Genomic DNA, 19,368 nt, shown 5'->3' with positions numbered 1-19,368 from the left:
ATCAGCATTTTCATACCAGCACAGACCGAGTTAATGATTAACATGCATGTACCTATTGATTTCTACATCACATGGTAAACAGATGATTTTGGGTTGTCACTTGATTTTTTTATGAGGCTGCAAGATCCTGGTTAACCAATATTAGTTTGGGCGAAACAATATCAAGTGCGCTGATTACCATCTATCTTATATACAATACTTTCTTGATATTGGGATGGATGGATTATACAAAAAATAAAACAGTCAACCCAGGCTAAACTGCTATTCTATCAATTCAGTGCAAATGTGTAATAGTAAAAGCTAACTCCACGCGATGGACACAAAAAATGATATATTTACGGACGGACGTGAGTGGAGTTGATATCTTGACCTCGATATTACGTTGCTTGCCTAGCACAGCTGCATGACACATAATATGATAAAGATATATGCTTAACAACTCCAACTAAATAATTATATTTCTTGGCTTAAGACCGCAACGTGCAACCAAGGTAATATTCACTGCCAATGATTGCAGTTAATACTTCCAAGGTCCGAATATATATTTCTTATAAGGTGTAGAAAGACAAGCAGGTGCAGTCATAGTATATTTTTTGCTCTCCCCCACAGTATTATGCTGGACCTTTGTGTCCTAATGGTGGGCCTCTCAGTACTAGAGTGCAAACAAATATATACATCCACAGTGACAACATTACGCTGACAACAATAGCACATTTATTCAATAATCACTCCCCTTCCTTCCTTTTGCTGAGTTTAAATGGAAAACTTCTTTTTTTTGTAGTTGACTCGAGTGGCTCTTTCTTAAGTGTATTACGAGTAAACATGGACATCCCCGGAAGATCTGGCCACTAATCATCCTTGTGAGGACAATGTAGCTTTACTAATAGGTGCTATATTCAAAGAAGTGGTCAGTCTCTGTGGGGCCTCAGCACAAGGGTTCATGATGGCAAGGGCTTATAGTTGGGTGTGAATGGTGTCTTATTATTATACAACACAATTGCCATGTCTGAGACAAAACAGCAGGCACATTTTTGTTTTAAGAACTGCTGACTCGGGTGATGAACACAATGAAGCAGGTGAGTAATATGAAGAAGATGACTCGGGCATCTCGAATAAAAAACAATATCAAATAATTGGCACAAAAAAATGACACATTTAATCAATACGTGAGTATTTTGTTGTCAATTGTGTTTAAAAAGAGGTTTGAAATTATTTTCTTACAAAAATCAGATTATGTTAACAATCTATTTGACGATTAAAAAAATCTGATTTGTAATCTTATATAGAGAACACTTTCACAGCTAATACAATTAATTTCAAACTCTTTTTGGCATTGTAATGCATCTATTATATCTCAGTGTAAGACTATATTGAATATATATTTTTCTTTTAAAGAAGAGACTAATGAGTGTTGACACAATGGCGGTAAAACGTGCCAGGAATCCACCTGTGCCCTCGTGATAGGCAGGTTAAAGTCTGTCCGGCTCTTAGATGCTTAATCAACACCTCACGAGATGTTGTTACTGCATTAGTGCTATCAGAAAAGTTTTTTTTTGCTCACATGTAGCATTCTCGCCACTATTGATTTTTTTGTTAATGTGCAACTGCTGGTTCAGCGCAAAGTCAACAATGAAGTTCTTTATCCAATCAGCATTTACCAACAACATCAGGAATGTGTACATGTTATTAAAAAAAATCCTTTAATCATTTTAGTAATCCCTAAACATGGCTTTGAATTATTATTAGGAAGAAATTTCATGCACAGTATTTTAATTGAGATGACAAAGTAATGACTCAATTACTTCATAAAAACTCTAAAAATCCTTCAAGAGAAGTACAAACAAAATAGCTTGTATGGTGGAACCATTCTAAGATTATTTTGAAGCAGTCATTTAGACCTCTTCGTGTAGAGTTCTCCAAAAAAACAAAACAGCATCCATCCATTTTCTCTGCTGGCCAACTGCATCAGTCCTAATGCTCATTACAACTCCATCGACGTGACTGCAGGCATATTGAAATGGACTAAATCGGATGTTATGGTGTTGACCTCCACTGCCCTGACCTTCACCTGCTTCTCTGACCACATGCTTTAAACAGCCCATTCACAGTGGTGGTCAGGGGTCCCTGAAGAAAGGGCAGCACGGTCTTTGACAATGCAAGACCATGGCCCATGAGAAAGGACTGGGCTAGCGAGGTCAAAGGAGTCTTTTTTTTGGATGCGACAAGTAAGCACAAAACCACACAAAAATGCCTATTGTCTGAGTGGACCATCAATAAATGAAGGAAAACACACAAATGTGTTCCAGAAACATGTGGCAACGCCTCCATAATCAACATCTAATCTGAACCATGTCTGAATTTAATTCATTCTTGCCTACTGACTTGATGATATTGATTGATCAATATTTTACAGTTTATGCTGGTGGATTTTATAGATAAAATTCTACATAAGCACCTGCTGCCTGAGTTTACAATATCTACACAAATTAACTGCTTGACTGCATGCTGTCTTTTTAAAGAGAGAGAAATCAGAAGTGCAGACTGCAGACTTTGCTTCCATCCAGGCCGGTTAAACAATAAACACTTCACTTAATGATGTTGCTTTAATTTATGCAAATATAATAGAGTCAAACCTCGGTGTTTGCTTGCTTTGTGGTATATTGTGTACGTATTTAGATCCAAAAGACCCTCCTCCCCAGGAGAAAACACCAGAAAGCACCACTGGTACAAAGCAACGTTAGCAGCACTTGATCCATAGGAAATTACAAACATACACGAGCTAATACACAAAGATGGATGCACGAGAACACGCACACACACACAAAAACACTCACAATTTTTAATTAATTTCTGTTACTTGTTAAGAGTTGAAGTTTGACCAGGTGCAGATTGTGCAAAACCCAGCTCATCTCAACTAGCTTTTCACACAACCAATGAATATTCATACTACTATGTTCACCCTTCTTCATTAAGACTTTAATTTGTTGCCTCAGCCACTTACATCCAAATATATTCATGTGTGCGTGTCTGGGCGTGCAGTCGTGCACACACACACACACACACGCACGCACTTCATGTTTCGGGTTCCAATCAGAACGGAACGAGTTATATTCATCACTCTAGGTTCCAATGTATATCTAAGAAGGGCAAAATTAGTGATGCAGCTACAGATAAGAATATAAAATATATATATATTATTGAAAATAATGCTGGCGGACAACATTTATCTTATAATTAAGGCTGAGAAATTCACCACTTTTGCTTTAAAGTAATGGTTCAGTATTTTAATTCACTAAATCAAATCTACTTTGAGCTTTGTTGTAAATCTTTATCATATCTATCGAAACTTCCAGTCAACACTGGCGTGACACAGTGTAATCCTTGTGATGAAGTGAGAAAAGAGCAAAGGTCACAGCTGGGGTTCCTGTTGAATCTCTTGGTGAGGAAACTGAGACTTGCACTGACCAGGTCAGCTGAGTTAAGACATAATCTGCTAGCCTGATATTGACTTGGAGATAATTGCCTGTGTCTTTAATGAGCTTAGCTGTCATGACTAAATCTGGGGGTCGTCGGTAAAGATCACCCCTTTGTCAATATGGGAGCTCACAGCGCCGAAAGCCCTATCAGATGCACAGAAGCCAGCCTATTAATCAGACCAGATTATGTCTTTGTTGTTAAAAGAGAGTCTTAAAATCTCAACAAAAGGATCAATCACAATTGGCAAAGACAAACGCTTCTCCGCTGCATGGGAGTCTCTTAAGAATGTGACCTCAGACACTAGCTGCCCATCGCTCCTGTGTGTCACAGGTGTGTCTCACTTTATTGAAAAAGAAAAAATAATCTTCAACTCACTATACAAATTATAATCCTTGAAAGTTTTTACTTACTTGTCAATCTACATCTCTGTTTTGCACAAACAAAAGGTCAAAGGTAAAATAGTTTTGAACCATTAATTTTATGAACCATCCATCCATCCATCCATCCATGCATCCATCCATCCATCCATGCATCCATCCATCCATCCATCCATCCATCCATCCATCCATCCATCCATCCATCCATTCATCCATCCATCCATCCATCCATCCATCCATCCATCCATCCATCCATCCATCCATCCATCCATCGTACTACTGTTCCACGAGCATCCTAAATGACTAATCATTTGAATCAACCAGCTATCCAAAGTGAGTTGGCAATAGTTGTTGGGCCTCTTATTGTTCATCAATTACTACCTCCCTGCTCATGTCCATCCATCTATCACCGCATCCATCGGAGCTTTGCAAGTCCACTTTGTGCTGTGCAGTCCAGCAGTCAAGGAGAAGTCAAGAAGCCTGACAGGGATCATGCTAGAGGGCAGCCACCCACTGAAAAGCTACCTGCCTTCACGCACATCGTGAAAAACACAGCGTGACCCCTTTGGACCACAGACTATTTACCCCACCCCTCCCTCCGCCTTCATGCACAACACCAGTCATGGGTAAGCTCATACTGGGCCAGTCCACACGCACTCCTCCAACATGACCTGACCATGTGGATTCAGGCCACCTCCAGACAAGCCCCAGCCAGCCTATTCATCCCTTACTCCGTCTCCCTCTCTGACCCCAACACCCACACCACCTCCTCAGCCTCCTCATCCAAGGGTAAACCGAGAGGGTCCAAGCTCATAGATCACTGCTGACACATCAGTAATTGAGCTCGGATAGATAAGGGCCAGCGGTCCAGGCCTTGGGGTCTTGACACGGCTGAAAAGCCAAGAACAAACATTGTGTGTCACCGCATAACCTGTTTGACTCGGCTGCCACTGGTCTACATGCTTCCCTTGTTACTCTTGAAGAGTTTGATCTTTGGTCTGAGTTGAAGGCCAGAGCCACCTGTCGTTTCTTCGCTGCTGAAATTTCAGTGAGAGAGCTATATATTTCCTGTACGACTATATATTTTTTCCTTGAGGTGTTGTGAGAACCTGAAAGTTAATTGTTAATTTTAAGAAATGTTATTGTTCGTTAAATAATATTGGAAATATTATTTTGATTTAAATTTGTTTTTCCATGTCATTTTGTAATGTTATATATACTACAATCTAATATAATATCAATATGCTGACCTCACTTAAAAATTGATGCAAATTGCATAGAAATGTGATCTCTTTTTGTCGGAAGCTTTTTGACCAAAAGCACGAGTAAACATTAAAGTCCGCACAAATCTATCGCTTGTGAACGCACACTATTTACAAATAAGTTGGAATGAACATGCCCAGAACCCTATGAGCATCAGTATCATAGGTTAGTGAGGTCTCAAAGAAAACCAGTTTACAAAAAAAAAAAAAAACAGGACACGTTGTTAGCAGGACGTACAAGTGTGATAAATTTTCGTTGCTCTTTTGTCAGTGAATACGTCTGGGCCCATATGCTAGAATACAAAGCAATGTGAAAGCAGCATTTAAAAAGCCAGGCCTACCGCATTAAAGCCTATAACAATCTGCGTTCATGGTAAGTTATCACTCTCAATTAATCACCACCCACAATAGGATTTCTGATGTGCTCAAGCACTCTGAAAGCTGCGGGTCAGGCTGAGGGCAGACCCCATTTTCCTTCTCCTCACCACCCCACACCCTTTCACTTTGTCACATTTTGCAGCCACTGCCAACTGAAGTGCCTTCGCATTTTTCTTTTTCCCCTTCTCTGTGTGAAGAAGAATCGCATAGACCTAAACAAACACTGTGACATGGCTGTAGATGTGAAGATGTGCTCTTTATGTTTACGCGGAGGAGATGACTGGCTAGCTTTATGGCCGACAGCCTTTGCTCCCCGATCAAGCCCCTCCCTTGTCATTCCTCTGCTTGTGTTATCCTATGAATAGTATTGTATTGTAAGAGTGCTCCCCATTCCACGACTGCTCAATAGGTTGAACTACTTAGTTTAGATTCAGTTACACGCTTTTGCTTGAACGTGTACCCCTCCCATCGCTTTGGACTCCATGGTTCCCTTGGTTGACCTGTTTAGAAGCTGCCGTGGAAATGTCATGTCGCCCCTCCCACGGGGTGGACCCAACATTCACTTTGATAGGTAACAAAAAATGACTTGGGAACCAAACTAATGTGATGAACTGACAATTTAGAGTGGAGTGTTCCTGAGTGGCACTGTGGTTATTTATTTTTTTATAAATGAGAGGTGATCATAACCAAGAGATGGTGAATACATTTATGTTTTATTTGTAATATGCTATTTTCACCATCTTCAAATAAAAAAATATGTACAGCTGTTTACTTATAATGATACTTGTATGCTTGGTTTAAAAAATACTTATTTTGTACGCAACTGTCATGTCAGAAGAGAAAAGAAATGTTTCTTTCCTCCCTTTGTGGAAGACAAACAGAAGGAATGCCAAGAAGGCTTGACAGTGGTGGGAGGAGATGATATCACATTCTTCTTGTTGGAGTTTATTTAGAAGCAGAGAAGCAGAAGCAAAATGATGAACTCCCTGCTTTTGTATGACTGCATCAAGAAGCGTTGGGATTCCCCACTGTGTAGGAGGGCTTTTCCACAACAAAAACGGAAAGAAATTGTTTGCTTTGAAACTCCCTCAAATCTCTGGACACGGAAAAGAAGGAACTGACTTCGGAAAAGACTTCTTTTTGACACACCTCCTTCAGTCTCCCACTATGTTGAAGTAGGACAAGCCTATATAATCAATTAGCTGCTCTCCCTTCACGTGGCTGTCAATTATCCCACCAGCAATCGGGATATGACTGTTGTATTCGTTGAACCTATAGCTTTTCAACTTTATTTACTACATAACTAGCAACCACTAACTTAATAATAGAATTTGTAATTGATGTCCATTCAACTGTGTCACAAATGGATGGATGGGCAGCCATCTTAGCGCTAAGGTACTTCAAAATAAAAGCAAAAGGCACTTCAAAATAATCTAAATAAATCAAAATGATAATGAGAGTCCAATAACAACTCTATGTAAGATCCACAAAAAGTCAACTAAAGTTCAAAGTACCAAATGCTCCTGTTGCACAATGTTACATGTGGGCATAAAATGTGGGTATAAAATAAAATAATAATAATAATTAATAAAAATGATAATAATAAATAATAATAATAATTATATATATATATATATATATATATATATATATATATATATATATATATATATATGGTACGAACTGAAAGTCTCAGCAAAACTCAAGCACCTTTGAAATACACTGTGTACAAATGGTAAAAAGCAGCAATAATACTTTGTATATGCTTTATAAAGGACTTTGTGTGTCTTTCAAGCTGCTCTTACACAAGTGTGGGTCTCCATGGAAACTGCCTGGTATATTTTACAGCCTGTTGACGCAGCTCAGGAGGGTTTCCTACTCAGTGTCTGCCACTTCTTTTACAGACATATTCTATTGGTCTGTAAGAACAACACCTAACGTGATGGTGAAGCGGCTTGCTGTAAGTTAATTGTTTTTTATTGGAAAGTGGCTAAAAAGCATGACTGGTTGTAGAGAGTTTCCTGCAGAGTTTGATTGCCCCATGGTTAATCACGGTCCTTGTGGCTGGATTATTTCCCAGTCACTACTGGCCACCAGCCACTTTTGGAAGCTTGAAGTTGTCTGAAAGATGGACTGCAGAAAAAAGACGAAAGAATTGTCAGGCTATTTTGTTGTGCCTTGAAATTATTTTACTTGGACATTTTACTTTAGGCTTTTCCATGCATGCATGGTGAAAACGTAAACATCTGCTTGAGAGTGGTCTTTCGTTTGGACTGAATGTATAAACGAAGAAAATATGAAAACCAAACAGGGTGGAGGAAATAACCAACCATCCAACCTTCATCCTCTTGAGGGTCATGGATGAGCTGGATTCTATCTCAGCTGCTAATATGTTAACTTAGGGGAGGAGGGTTCTTCTCATCCCACCCCCCCAGATCTACGGCCCTGCCGATAAGTTTAATTAATAGTTTGATACTTAGAGCATAAACGCACGCACAAGCACGCCGATTTTTTTTATGTTCTAAATGGCTGCCCACCGTCTTTCATATTAGAACAGACCACCAAACGGTATTTAGCAGTTTGCCATTCCACCGGAGTAGGCTATACTATATTCAGCATGCAGGCTTTTGTTTTTGATTGATTTGACGGGCGCATAATGCTGACTTTCTCCATCCCATCGGCAGACTAAAACGGCCTTTTTGTGCCACTTGACTCCCTCGCACACACACTGTTGCATTTGTCTTGCAAATCCATCCCCGCTGCGCTGCGCTGAGACGAGGAAAAGAGAGCAGCCGGACATCAGTGAAGTTCAAGCCAGCGTACAAGCAGTTCCTTACTGGCTGCTTTTGTCGATAGCGAAACGGAAAGCTGGTGAAAAATGATGCCTGCTTTTACTCATTTGAATCCTGGCAACGATAGAAGACGTCGAGGGGGTGACGGAGGGTTAAAAAAAAAAAACTTCGTTCCTCTTGAGCCCAAAGTCAGAATTGTAGTGGACAAAAGAGCCCTAAATGAGTGTCCTCTTATGCACCAGTGTAACTGAAATTACCATATGAGCGATTTATCACTTTTTTGGTTGATATTTATTTTATTTTATTTATTAATTCCTAATAAGAAACATTATGCCTAACACTAAATTGCGCACAAGATTCTCTGCAAAATAAAACAATGCGCAAAGACATTATTTCTGCTCATGGCCCACTTTTTACAATATTTATTCCTTTATTTTCTGCCTGATTTATTCTTTCAAATCAATCCAGTCTACTTCATTTCCATATCTTTTCATGTGGACTTCTTTTGTGAATAGACTGTAATATTTCATGATGGGGCACGCGAAAGCTGTGCACAATGCCTCTCATATCCACCGGGCTTTCAGGAGTAACAAAGATCATAGCAAGACGTCTTTATGGCTAATTCAGTCAAAAGCGTTTCTCCCGCCCACTTGCGTGGAGGTCAATCCACCGTGTTCCGTTCGGTGTAGGGGGGCTGGAAGGGGATCTGGTTGGCTGCTTTCAAAAGCCAGTGCCCGGCCCCATGCTTGTTTTTTGTCCCCTCCTCGCCCGGAATGAGCTCGCTGTTACGTTCAATAAGACAGGCACGACGACCGCGTGATAACGAGAACTATTTATCTTTTTAATCCGCAGACCTCCCAACACAACTACTGCCATGCGTGCACCACGTTCATGGATTAAAATAAAGCTCTCCTTGCGCACGTCATGCGTGTTTGACTTGTAGCACAATTTGTCACAGAACGGCGTGAAAACAAACTTATCGGGAATCACTCTGTTTTCAAGGATAAAATAAAATACACCCCCCTCCTCACACACACACACTCAACTCTGGACCCACCCAAGTCGTTTATGCGTGCGCAAACCTACACAGCAGTTCTGTTTTGCCCATTATGTTCTCTCATTAAAATGTGTGGACAATCTTACATGTGTGCATGCCTCCAAATAATTTATTATTCTATTATAATTAACACCCGCCGATGTCATTTGTAATTGCGAGGGCGTGATGTTCCCGTGCGTCCTGGCCACTTGTTGGCGCGTCAAGTTGGAGCAATTGAAGTTAAATATTCCAAAAAGAACACGCGCAGTATTTCAAAGGCTTCAGGGAAACTAAAAGACCAGTGCCTTAGCACCATATGCTTAATGGTCACAGTCGTCGGGCTATTATGAGGGCAAAACGTAGCCCTTTAAAAGTTGGAAAGGTTCCTTTATTTGCGTTAGATGAAGCACTTGCGCACCTATTTGCCATTGACTCACACTCCCTTTCTCTTTCTTTTGGAAGGCTGGAGCGGCCACCGTCGTCGCCTATTTCACTCCCGCATAAGCTTTTCATCACCCGGCTTTGTTCTTGGTGAAAGTAATGCCTCGAATCAAAGAGGTGACAATATTTTCTATCGGCTTGAAGACCCTGGACAAGAGCCCTCGAGCTTTGGCAAAAATCAGAGCCGGTCATTCATCCTGTCACTGCGCACCTGTGCTCCCGCATTCAAAGTATACAAAACTGTCCCTATTAACATTAATTATTCACAAACAACACAAAGGCTGAAATAGAGTAGGTTGAAGTCTGTTTATGGCTCCAATATGTTTTATTCCTCTGAAGATGTGCCCAAAGCTGTCTTGCTCGCAACTCTTTCAGTCTTGAGTAGCTCTACAGTTTGGATTTGACAATTGCGGCATCTGCTAAATGTTGCGGATGAAAAATATGACAAAAAAAGAGAGTTAAATCCCTGTATAGTGAATGATCAAGGCTGGAGACAATGGCACAGGATGGGGACAGCCGTATGGTTGCGGGGGCACCAAAGGAGACAGTTTGCTCTCTTGTGCCGAGAACGCCAGGTGATGGCAAGAAAACGCCGTTTGGAGAAGGAGAGAATGCAGCAAATCCTCCTCCTTTCTCTCCTTGAGAAAATGGCACACATAAATTTAATTGTCTTATCGAGGAGCGGCGAAAAGACCTTGCTGTTAATTGGCTGGGACGCACAAAACAAACGCAAAGGCGTGTTTAGTCTGGCTCTTCTGCGCTGCATGCGCTTTCAGCCTGGTGTCACGTCATTGAAACCATGTTTTATTCTTGCAAAACGTCAAGCTTTACAGTTGCCATATTGTGTCCTGCACAAAGGCTAATGGAACATTAAAGACGTGGAAAACGGTGCCAACCCGTCTCGAAGACGCTTTGCTTGTTTTTAGGCAGCTGCTCTCCGCAGACTCGGGCGCAAAGACATGGAAAAAAAAGTTTCAACTACCAGGTGCATCCTCCAAGAACACGGCAGAGATCCGCTTCAGTGGGGTTAGCGCTCATAAAGATGTAATTGAAATTGAAAGGTCAAGTCGAGAAGAAAAGAGCACGCAGCGAGCGAAGATGATGCTCTCAACCTCCCCTCGCGTCTCACCTCCCCCTCCCTTCCTCTCTCCCTTGTCTTTTGGTCGGCTGCAGACCACCACAAAGCTTTTGGCCATAAAGATTTAAGATGACGCCTTGACACGGGGCTGGAAACAAAAACAGAATGCCTTATACTCAATCTGCAGCATTTTGTAACTCCTCCTATCTCCCTGCAGCCTGCGACTTTTAAGAGGATTAAATAGCATTAGAGCCCAAAGCTGTTATAATTTCCATCCGTTAAACATGTTTGAGAAAATCTTCTCTCCTCCAATGGGTTTAAATGTAGTTTACACCTAACAGCCACTTGCAATTTATTTAGCAGTGGAATTTGTATCTGCAAAGCGTGCTTATTAACGTAGCTCAAAGATAGTCGAGGGAAAAATAAAAGCAAATGTGCACTTTGTTTTTTAAGAATTACATATCGTCGTTCAAAGTTTAAAAAACATTTTTTTCATCGCTGTATATGCAAATTGATACACTGTGATTTGAGTCATTTGAAGAGAGCTGAATACAATAAAAACATTTAAATGAAAAAAAAAATACTATCAAATGACAAATATTGGGATACTTGGTTCAGAAAATTAATGGATGACAACCTAAAATTGTTTCACTTGAATCGAATTAAATGTGAACCTCTCTAATCGGTTATAAATAAATAAATAAATAAATAAATAAATAAATAAATAAATAAATAAATAAATAAATAAATAAATAAATAAATAAATAAATAAATACGTGTTTCCCTATAACAAGATACATGTTATATAGCTTTCTATATACTTCCGATGAAGCTACTTTTTTTAAATTAGATTTTTCACCAATGTTTTTTTTTTTATGCTGAAATTAACAAAGTCAATCGTCTGTGCGCCCCACCAAAACATTACTCGCCCCCAGGCCATGAGATTTGTTTCAACAGTTGATTCTCTGAGCTGCTTACGAAAGCTTTCTCCTCTCGATGAATAAGCCTGCAAAACTAAGTACAGCGACGGGCCTTTCTCAAAGAAATGGCTGCCTGGCATGCCCCTGTCCATAAAGGAAATAAAACCTGTCAGACGCGGTTAAATGGTCCTTTAACGCTTTGCCAAACCCACAGCCGAAACGACAAGATAGCCGAAAGTATTTCTGAGCTCTTTCCGCTTGGCTGCGAGTCGATCAAAAGATGTTAGAGGCGCTCTGCAAAATTGCGTAAAGTTGCAAGGAAATACAAAGCAACGACTGTTTTGAACACCGCACGAGTGCCTCGCAATCAAACTGGAACAGGCCCCCCTGCCAAATAAATGAAGTTACCCAGCATTGACTCGCTAACATCTGATTTACTAATGTCTGTAATCGGATTACATGCTCCCGCTGTTAAATTCACTGAAAATCTCATATCAAGGGCGCAATCCGCATAAAACTCGAAATATATTACATCCATAATACTGCATGGATACAAATACTATACGAAATTGGTAAAATATTGGCACTGTTAAATGCATACTACATGTCTGATGTTGCTAAAAAGAAAGCAGGCACGTTTTCGTTTGCCTTGCAGAAAGTAATTCAACATGGTTGTTTTTATTATGGGTGGACCCCGTCTATGATCTTTTTGACATTCTAAAGCTTTCAGACAAATGATTTGGTTCTGAATTGATTTTGTTTGCACAGTAGGTATAGTTGTATTTGCTGGTCAATCAACAAAAACAAGATGCGTGGTTTAGTCATTGTTTTTATTTATTTTTAAATTGGGTAGAAAAATAATTTGCCATCAGTATAAAAAATAAATATCCCATTTTTTTGCAATTAAATTACAACATATATTAGTACAAATATTAAATACATGATTGCCAGTAGCTTGAATTAAAATAAAATACAAAAATGTATGTACAATGTACATTATAGTTTTTACAATTCATCATTAGAATCACATAAATTATCCACTTCATGGTCTCCTCGTAAAATATTTTGTTTTGTCATATTAGGCCACCAAGCCGAAAGGAGGTTCGTTCTCTATATCCGTGAGGACCGATTTGTTGTGCAGTTTTCGGGGGTCTTCCGGGGTCCACACCTTGGCTGTGCGGATGATATTCTGGTCCCGAAGTTGCTTCTCATCTGTCCAGGATAAAGAATGACCAGCCAGAGGGGGTAGACCAAAGTCGGGGTCACTCGGGGAGGGAGACCCTAGGAGGAAAAAAATGAAGACAGTGTTAACCATAATCAGCTAGGTGCGTTCATTTCAAGAATAATCTTAAATATATACTGAAATATGTTTATTATATTGGCGCCTGTTTAAGAGGAAAACTTCTACTTACTTGTTCCCCTGTGGCAAATAATGATTTTCTTAGGTTGCACATGCGTGTCGCTTCCAGAGTTCCGGATGGGCAGGTCTGACTGCACCAGCTCAGCTAAGAAGTTGATGTAACCGATGGCCAAACGCAGTGTGTCCACTTTCGAAAGTCTCTTCTCGTAAGGCAAGGTGGGGATGTGTGAGCGCAGCCCCTCGAATGCGTCATTAATGGACTGCATTCTCCGCCTCTCCCTAATGTTGGCCGCCTGCCTGAGCTGCTGCATCTCCATGTCTGACCTCATCCTCCGCCGCCTTTTCAGCAGGGGCCCACCGTGAGGGGACAGTTCCGGGATACTGTCTGCGCAGCTGAAGGAGAGTGTGGATGAGGAAGAGGAGAAGGAAAGGTTGCCCATGTCGTACTCGCCATCAGGACCGTGGCCGATTCTGTTGCCGCCCTCCTTGCTGTAATAGTCTTGAAAATGACTGGTGAAAAAATCGACGTCATCGTCCAAGAAGTCATTATCCAAGTTTCCGTCCCTCGAGGAATGATCGGTGAAAAAGTCATCATCGTTGAAATACGGCGGGGAGGAGAAAGAGTCAAGTGCTGAGAAGGGGTCCAACACGCCGTCCATCTTTGCTGTTTGTCCACTTGCTGGCGAAACAATGGCACTTTGTTCTGTCTTATTGACTCGGTGCTCCGTGGTCGCCTCTCACGTCACCACTTAACTTTTAGATGGAGATCAGGCGCGCACGCGAGGTGCCTTTATAGCGACATCCGCAGTCGCGTGCCGCTCGCTCAAAGCGCCAACCAATCAGAGTTTTGTCCGCGAATCGCACCTCGTGATAATCCACTGCAAGACCACGCCCACTCCCCCCTACTGTGGCTCAACATGCTCCAGTCAGCCAACAAAACTGCTGTCAAGTGGCCTCGTGCACAGAATTTGAATTACATTAATACACAATTCAAATTTTCTCTTTTAGTTCAATTGTGAAAGAGCAAATTTGTTGATAGATGGATATGGATGGATGAATAGACGGACCGACAAACTGACAGATATAGATGGATTGATAGACAAGATAGACAAACTATATATGTGATAGACAAGATAGACAAATAGATAGGACACATGAAAATAGAGTCGATGGCATTGTTTCGCTTTCTGCCGACCTACATTGATTTAAACCGCAAATCAATCAACGTATAGAATTAAGGGGAGCGCGAACACGTGCACGTGTTGCTGTATAAAGTAAAAGATCTTCGGCCCCTGCCTGTTGAGCACATCCACCCGTGATTTCAAGAGCCCTCAGCTCACTCATTTATTTAGCAGTAAGTGGGAAGCACTGCAGTCATAAATACACGCACTAGCAGAGTGGTCGATGCGCCACTTGTGCCGGCCAGTGAGGTTTTGATTGGGAGAACTGGTTGACAAATAAAAGCACAGTGGTGGCCCCGGGGCGCGCGCCTCCCTGACACTTCGCGCAACAAATTAATGCTCCCCGGTATACCGAGAAGACACTGCCCACCGGTCTGGCTCTCTAAGTACTCATCTATTCAGGCTATTCAATGAAAGGAGTCACTTTGTTCTGGGGAGAAAATGGATCTTTGAAGTAGGGTGTATGTGTGTGCGCGCGCGCGCCCCACGCGTGCTATTGGTGGTGCGCCTGAAAGCCGCAACCCAAACAGCGGCCGTGGGAAGAAGGCCACTTGCGCGCTATCGCCAAATGCAACATGTCGCGTCATAGATGAGACTTGTGCTTCTGTCTTCATGATGAAGCTGTAGCTCATGCCACACAAACAGACGGACACACAATGAACGCGCAACCTGGCAGGCACCAAACAGGTGCTGAACACAACCACGCCGGCCCATTTGTCATGTAGCGATCACATTGACAAATTCACATTCATCTTGTAAATTCTGCCCCAAATTAGTAAAATTAAAATATGTCTGCATACTTCATGGTGTATTTGATAGTTTTGAAATAACATTTATGTAAGGCTATCAATATTTGGCGTATCAACGTATTTCAACAATTGCACAAAACAACTAGAGAACAAATTGTAAAATGTTATTTTGTTTTTTATCAATAATCGGGCTTTGTTCTGAAGTAATTTTGGATCCAAAATAATAATAATAAGCAACTAAGCCACATTGTACAATTAAGTTCAAGATGGTTTTAATGGACTTTTCCAACATTTTTAATTGAAGCCGACAGCGGCAACGGCAATTTTTTTTATAGTTTTATTTTAAGCGCGAGGTGTAAACTGTTAAGGCATAATAATCCCAATCCATAATAGCATATGCATGAGGCTCAATTATTCTATTCTCAATGAGCACCGACCGGATTTGATCTCATGGTGACAAGTTAAAGCACTTGTTTGCAGTAGTCTCACGTTGGGCCATTTATATGGCTGTGCGTGTGTATACAGCGCCCTTCCCTTTGCTCGCGGTAATTTGAACCGTGCAAGTTTTTAACGCGGCGTGACCGAGCGCTCCACGCACCTCATTGATGAGCGTGCTGCCATTCTGATGGAGCAGACCTGCATAAACAGAACAAGTGTTTCGGTTCCCATGCAGCCCCTCGCTCTGCAGCATGCACCAAGCAGGACGCTGCATTTAAAACCGGCCACGTCGCTGCGGGTGAGCATTTTGGGGTTACGGCGCGCACGATCACACACACATACGCTGAAGAGTTAAAATTAGTCCACTAACGAGATTTTGCGCGTGTTTAGAATTGAATAACAATAACATGAACACACTGTTTATCATTACACGCTAATAGTGTAGTATAATATGAAACGTTTTTGGCCTGTGCAAATTTAATTTTGTTTAAAAAACATTAAGATAATTATTTTGAAAATGCAAGTGGGCTATTCATAAAAAAGCGATTTAAAGATAGACATAATGTATGGATATAGTTACCTCCTCCAGTATTACGATTTGTTTTTAGAATTTTTTCTTGTTTTCAAGAAAATGTGATTATTGCTAACCTGTTGATCTGATTTGCATATAGGTTATAAATTATATGATTTGATAATTTTCCTATATTTCAAAACAATGTGTTCTTGTACCTGATGATAGTATATTTTTCAAGGGTGGGAAATGCATTGACGTGAACTCAAACGTCAACTGCATGTAACTTTTCCTAAATACATTTCGCACAGACTTTATTGTTTACCGTTTTATAATTCTTAAAATTAAAAAAAAGTTTGTGCATCCCGCGCGTCCAGAAGGAGAAGGATAGAAAAGGAAATCCAGAAAGTGAACTACAGCAGACAAACGTGTGGAATTAGATCTGCATGGCGATAATCCCACAGAGCGATTCAACAATAATCCTTCTATAATCCGGGGTTACATGGGATTATCCATCTGGGTGACTATATAACAAATTGAGGAGATTTCAACGACAGATATAGCTAAACAAGTTGATTAGATGTATCTTAAACCTTTAACTTTTGCTTTGTTTTGACTGCCATGCCTACAGGTTAATCCTGCAGTCTTTTTTTAAATAACCAAAGGTGTCCTTTCTCCAGTTAGAGGAATTATTTTGTTGCCATCTGCAGAATAAGAGAGAAAAATATATAATGATAATAATAATAATAATAATAATAATAATAATAATAATAATAATAATAATAAATCCAGTTTCAGTCTTGCTTTATGTTACCCCCCTTCTCTCTTTCTCTCCTCCTCTGTCGTGCACGCAGTCACGTGCACGCACCCACGCACACACGCTGTTTAAAGCAGGTCACAGTTAGTCTGGGCTGGAGTAAAACTGTGCTACCACACCAGGGAGGCCTGGGAAATATGACACTTGGTGCTTGGTTATGGATAGATATACAGACAGACGCACAGATGTTGGAAAGCTAACAATTAATTATACAGACTAATATCCAGCTAAAAGTGTTTACATTTAAAACATTTATAGAGGATATGTATCAAAAACTACTTTGAGTAGAGCACAGACCTCTACCAATATTGAACTTTTAATACATTTGAAAACATTTAATAGAACTTGGTATTTGGGCTTGCTCGTCCATGAGCTTGTTAGCAGGCGGGCGATGCCAATATAATTCTGCGTATTAGACAGTTCTAATTGTATCATATTAATTAACACACGTTAAAACGAAAAAGAGTAATGCACCTTTTACCTGTTTGTTACCTTAAAGTATCTAATGAAATATATAGTAATTGGTTATTGACATGGGATTGGTTGTTCCAAATGACTTTGCAGTTTTTCTGTATTGTTTTGTCTTACTTTTAGTTATTGTAGACCAGCTGTGATCAAGTTTTACTTTACAAAAAGGCAGCAAAAATACAGATACAGCGTATGTTGTCATATTTGTACATTGAAAACAAAGGGTCTTGACAAAGTTGATATTTACAATTGCAGTGTTATACTGTAGATCCAACAATCTTGACATCATATATATATATATATATATATATAATTGTTGTTCTTTTTGGGGCTGGCGGGTTATTTTATTAGCATGTGTTTCTCCATATAGTGTAAATCATGTCTTCATTTCAATTGTTTTGGCATTATTGTGTATGATTTTCTAATTTTTTTATCACTCCCTTTGCAAAAAGATGGATAAGAAAAACCTACAATCTTAATGACAAAACAGAGAAACCTTCCCATTTGTCAGTTAAATATTTACAACTACCCCATTACTGATCAGTGTCAATTTTGTTAAATACTTTTCAAACAAATGTCAGTCATGAAGAGACCAAAGTATCTATCTTCCCCTCCTTTACACTCCAGCATGAAAGGCATAATCACCACAGCATTGACCTCTATGATAATCCGACAATGACCTATGAGGTGGGGGGGGGGTGTCCTTCTTGACTTTACTGTGTACGTGAATATATGGGTGGGTTTTGGGGGTGGCAGTGGTGGTGGTAATTGACTCATCTGTTGCTGGCTCTAATTGATTTGGGCGTTAATCTGATGGATCTTGTCTAAGAGTTAGGCTAATATATGAGGAGACTGGAGAGAGTCGAACTCTGCCTTGGGGCTGTCGATGGCTGCAGGGAGGATTGGAGAAGATTAAGTGTCCTCATAGACAAACTGCTGTCTGATAAAAGAACTAAATTCAGTCAAAGAAGAAGAACCTAACTTATTTTAAAATTCTAATTACTGAAAGAAGGCAGGTATCAGTAACAAATAATGTTGCACTCTAAAGATTTATTTATTACATATATGACAGAAATGTTGGTAGATTTTAGCAAGAATCGTGGAAGTTAATGCACAAGATTTGTTTTCAAGGGGAACATAAAATGAAGTGCCTAAGTTTGATATCTGTGCAATATCTTCTCTTTGTTATACGTTGAAAGTGGGTTTAAGAAAAATGGCAAATCATTATATTAGCAATTTTAACTATTCTACTTGATGCTTTGTGTAGCAGTTATTCAGTCACTTGCATGTTTCTTGTGTTTTTTTTTTTTTAAATAAGGAAAGCCAGGGCATGCTTTAAGTATTTGTTGAGAGGTTAAGGCTACTGACCAATGAAAAACATTTGATTTATATTTCTACAAATCCATATCGGATTTGTGCGTGTAAGACATGAAATCAAATTGCAATCATAAATTATATAACAATCATAAAGAAGGAAAAACAACAAAAACGACACCAGAAACAGACAACCTTCAGATGACTAGTGGTAATTTCCTGCTGTCCGCTTTAACTTTTGGTAAATTAATGCCCTCTTGTGGTAAAAAAATGGAACTGCTGGTATGTACCCCCAGCAGATGCTCAACTGTTTCTATAGGGCTCATTAATATTTTCGATAACACAGCATCCAACTATTCCAAAACTAGTTTTAACAATAAAGCAATGAGGTAAATTGGGTAATTTTCTTAACGCATGCTTAAAATATTCAGATTTGCAGTTACCCAGCTATAAAACAAAGTACAATCAATTTTTGTATAACACAACTTACCTAAACACATAGCCTGCCATTTTGTGGTAGGAGGAATTCTTTCAAGATCCTGCACAGTTCCATCGTCAAAACCATCTTGATGTCAGCATGAGGTCATTGAAAATGGTCCATGTAATGTTGGGAAAGACTGAAGAAAATGACTTCAAACTAGAAAAGACTAAACTGAATGATGCAAACACTGCAAAATTGCTTCTTGTAATGTCTGGTGAGCATAATGTGCAGAGTCATAATCCCTAAAGCAATGTGTCATGCAGAACCAAAGCCCAGAGCAGAATCAAA

At 40.0% G+C, this 19,368-nt stretch overlaps 1 protein-coding gene and 1 long non-coding RNA gene across 5 annotated transcripts in view; one reads left to right on the top strand and one right to left on the bottom strand.

Annotated features, from left to right (window-relative positions):
* Positions 1 to 7,300: 7,300 nt before the first annotated feature.
* Positions 7,301 to 19,368, top strand: part of LOC148387698 (uncharacterized) — a 17,427-nt gene continuing 5,359 nt past the window's right edge. Inside the window, exons 1-5 of one of the 4 annotated variants that reach the window (XR_015862474.1) lie at positions 7,301 to 7,454; positions 9,785 to 9,880; positions 12,844 to 13,086; positions 13,207 to 13,337; positions 13,469 to 15,104. This is a non-coding gene — a long non-coding RNA (uncharacterized LOC148387698). Of the gene's footprint in view, positions 7,455 to 9,784; positions 9,881 to 12,843; positions 13,087 to 13,206; positions 13,338 to 13,468; positions 15,788 to 19,368 lie in introns of those variants that run through there. The other 3 variants (XR_015862473.1, XR_015862471.1, XR_015862472.1) reach the window with 3 other exon arrangements.
* On the bottom strand, positions 12,573 to 14,143 carry ptf1a (pancreas associated transcription factor 1a). Its single transcript, XM_088395680.1, has 2 exons — positions 13,174 to 14,143; positions 12,573 to 13,042 (listed from the first exon to the last, which is right to left on the bottom strand). Exons 1-2 carry the CDS (start codon positions 13,778 to 13,780, stop codon positions 12,840 to 12,842), a joined length of 810 nt encoding a protein of 269 aa, XP_088251806.1. The 5' UTR covers positions 13,781 to 14,143; the 3' UTR covers positions 12,573 to 12,839.

Source organism: Syngnathus floridae, chromosome 14 (genome assembly GCF_059516105.1).
Source record: "Syngnathus floridae isolate MCC-2025c chromosome 14, RoL_Sflo_1.0, whole genome shotgun sequence".
Classification (NCBI taxonomy): Eukaryota; Metazoa; Chordata; class Actinopteri; order Syngnathiformes; family Syngnathidae; genus Syngnathus; species Syngnathus floridae.
The sequence above is the reverse complement of the archived record's forward strand: the minus strand, read 5'-3'. Positions and strand labels throughout refer to the sequence as shown.

Excerpts from the sequence above, each read along its gene's own strand:
- ptf1a (XM_088395680.1), bottom strand. The coding sequence starts at position 13,780 with ATGGACGGCGTGTTGGACCCCTTCTCAGCACTTGACTCTTTCTCCTCC. Across the intron at positions 13,043-13,173 it reads TATTTGCCACAGGGGAACAA|GGTCTCCCTCCCCGAGTGAC; the intron begins GTAAGTAGAAGT and ends TTTTCCTCCTAG.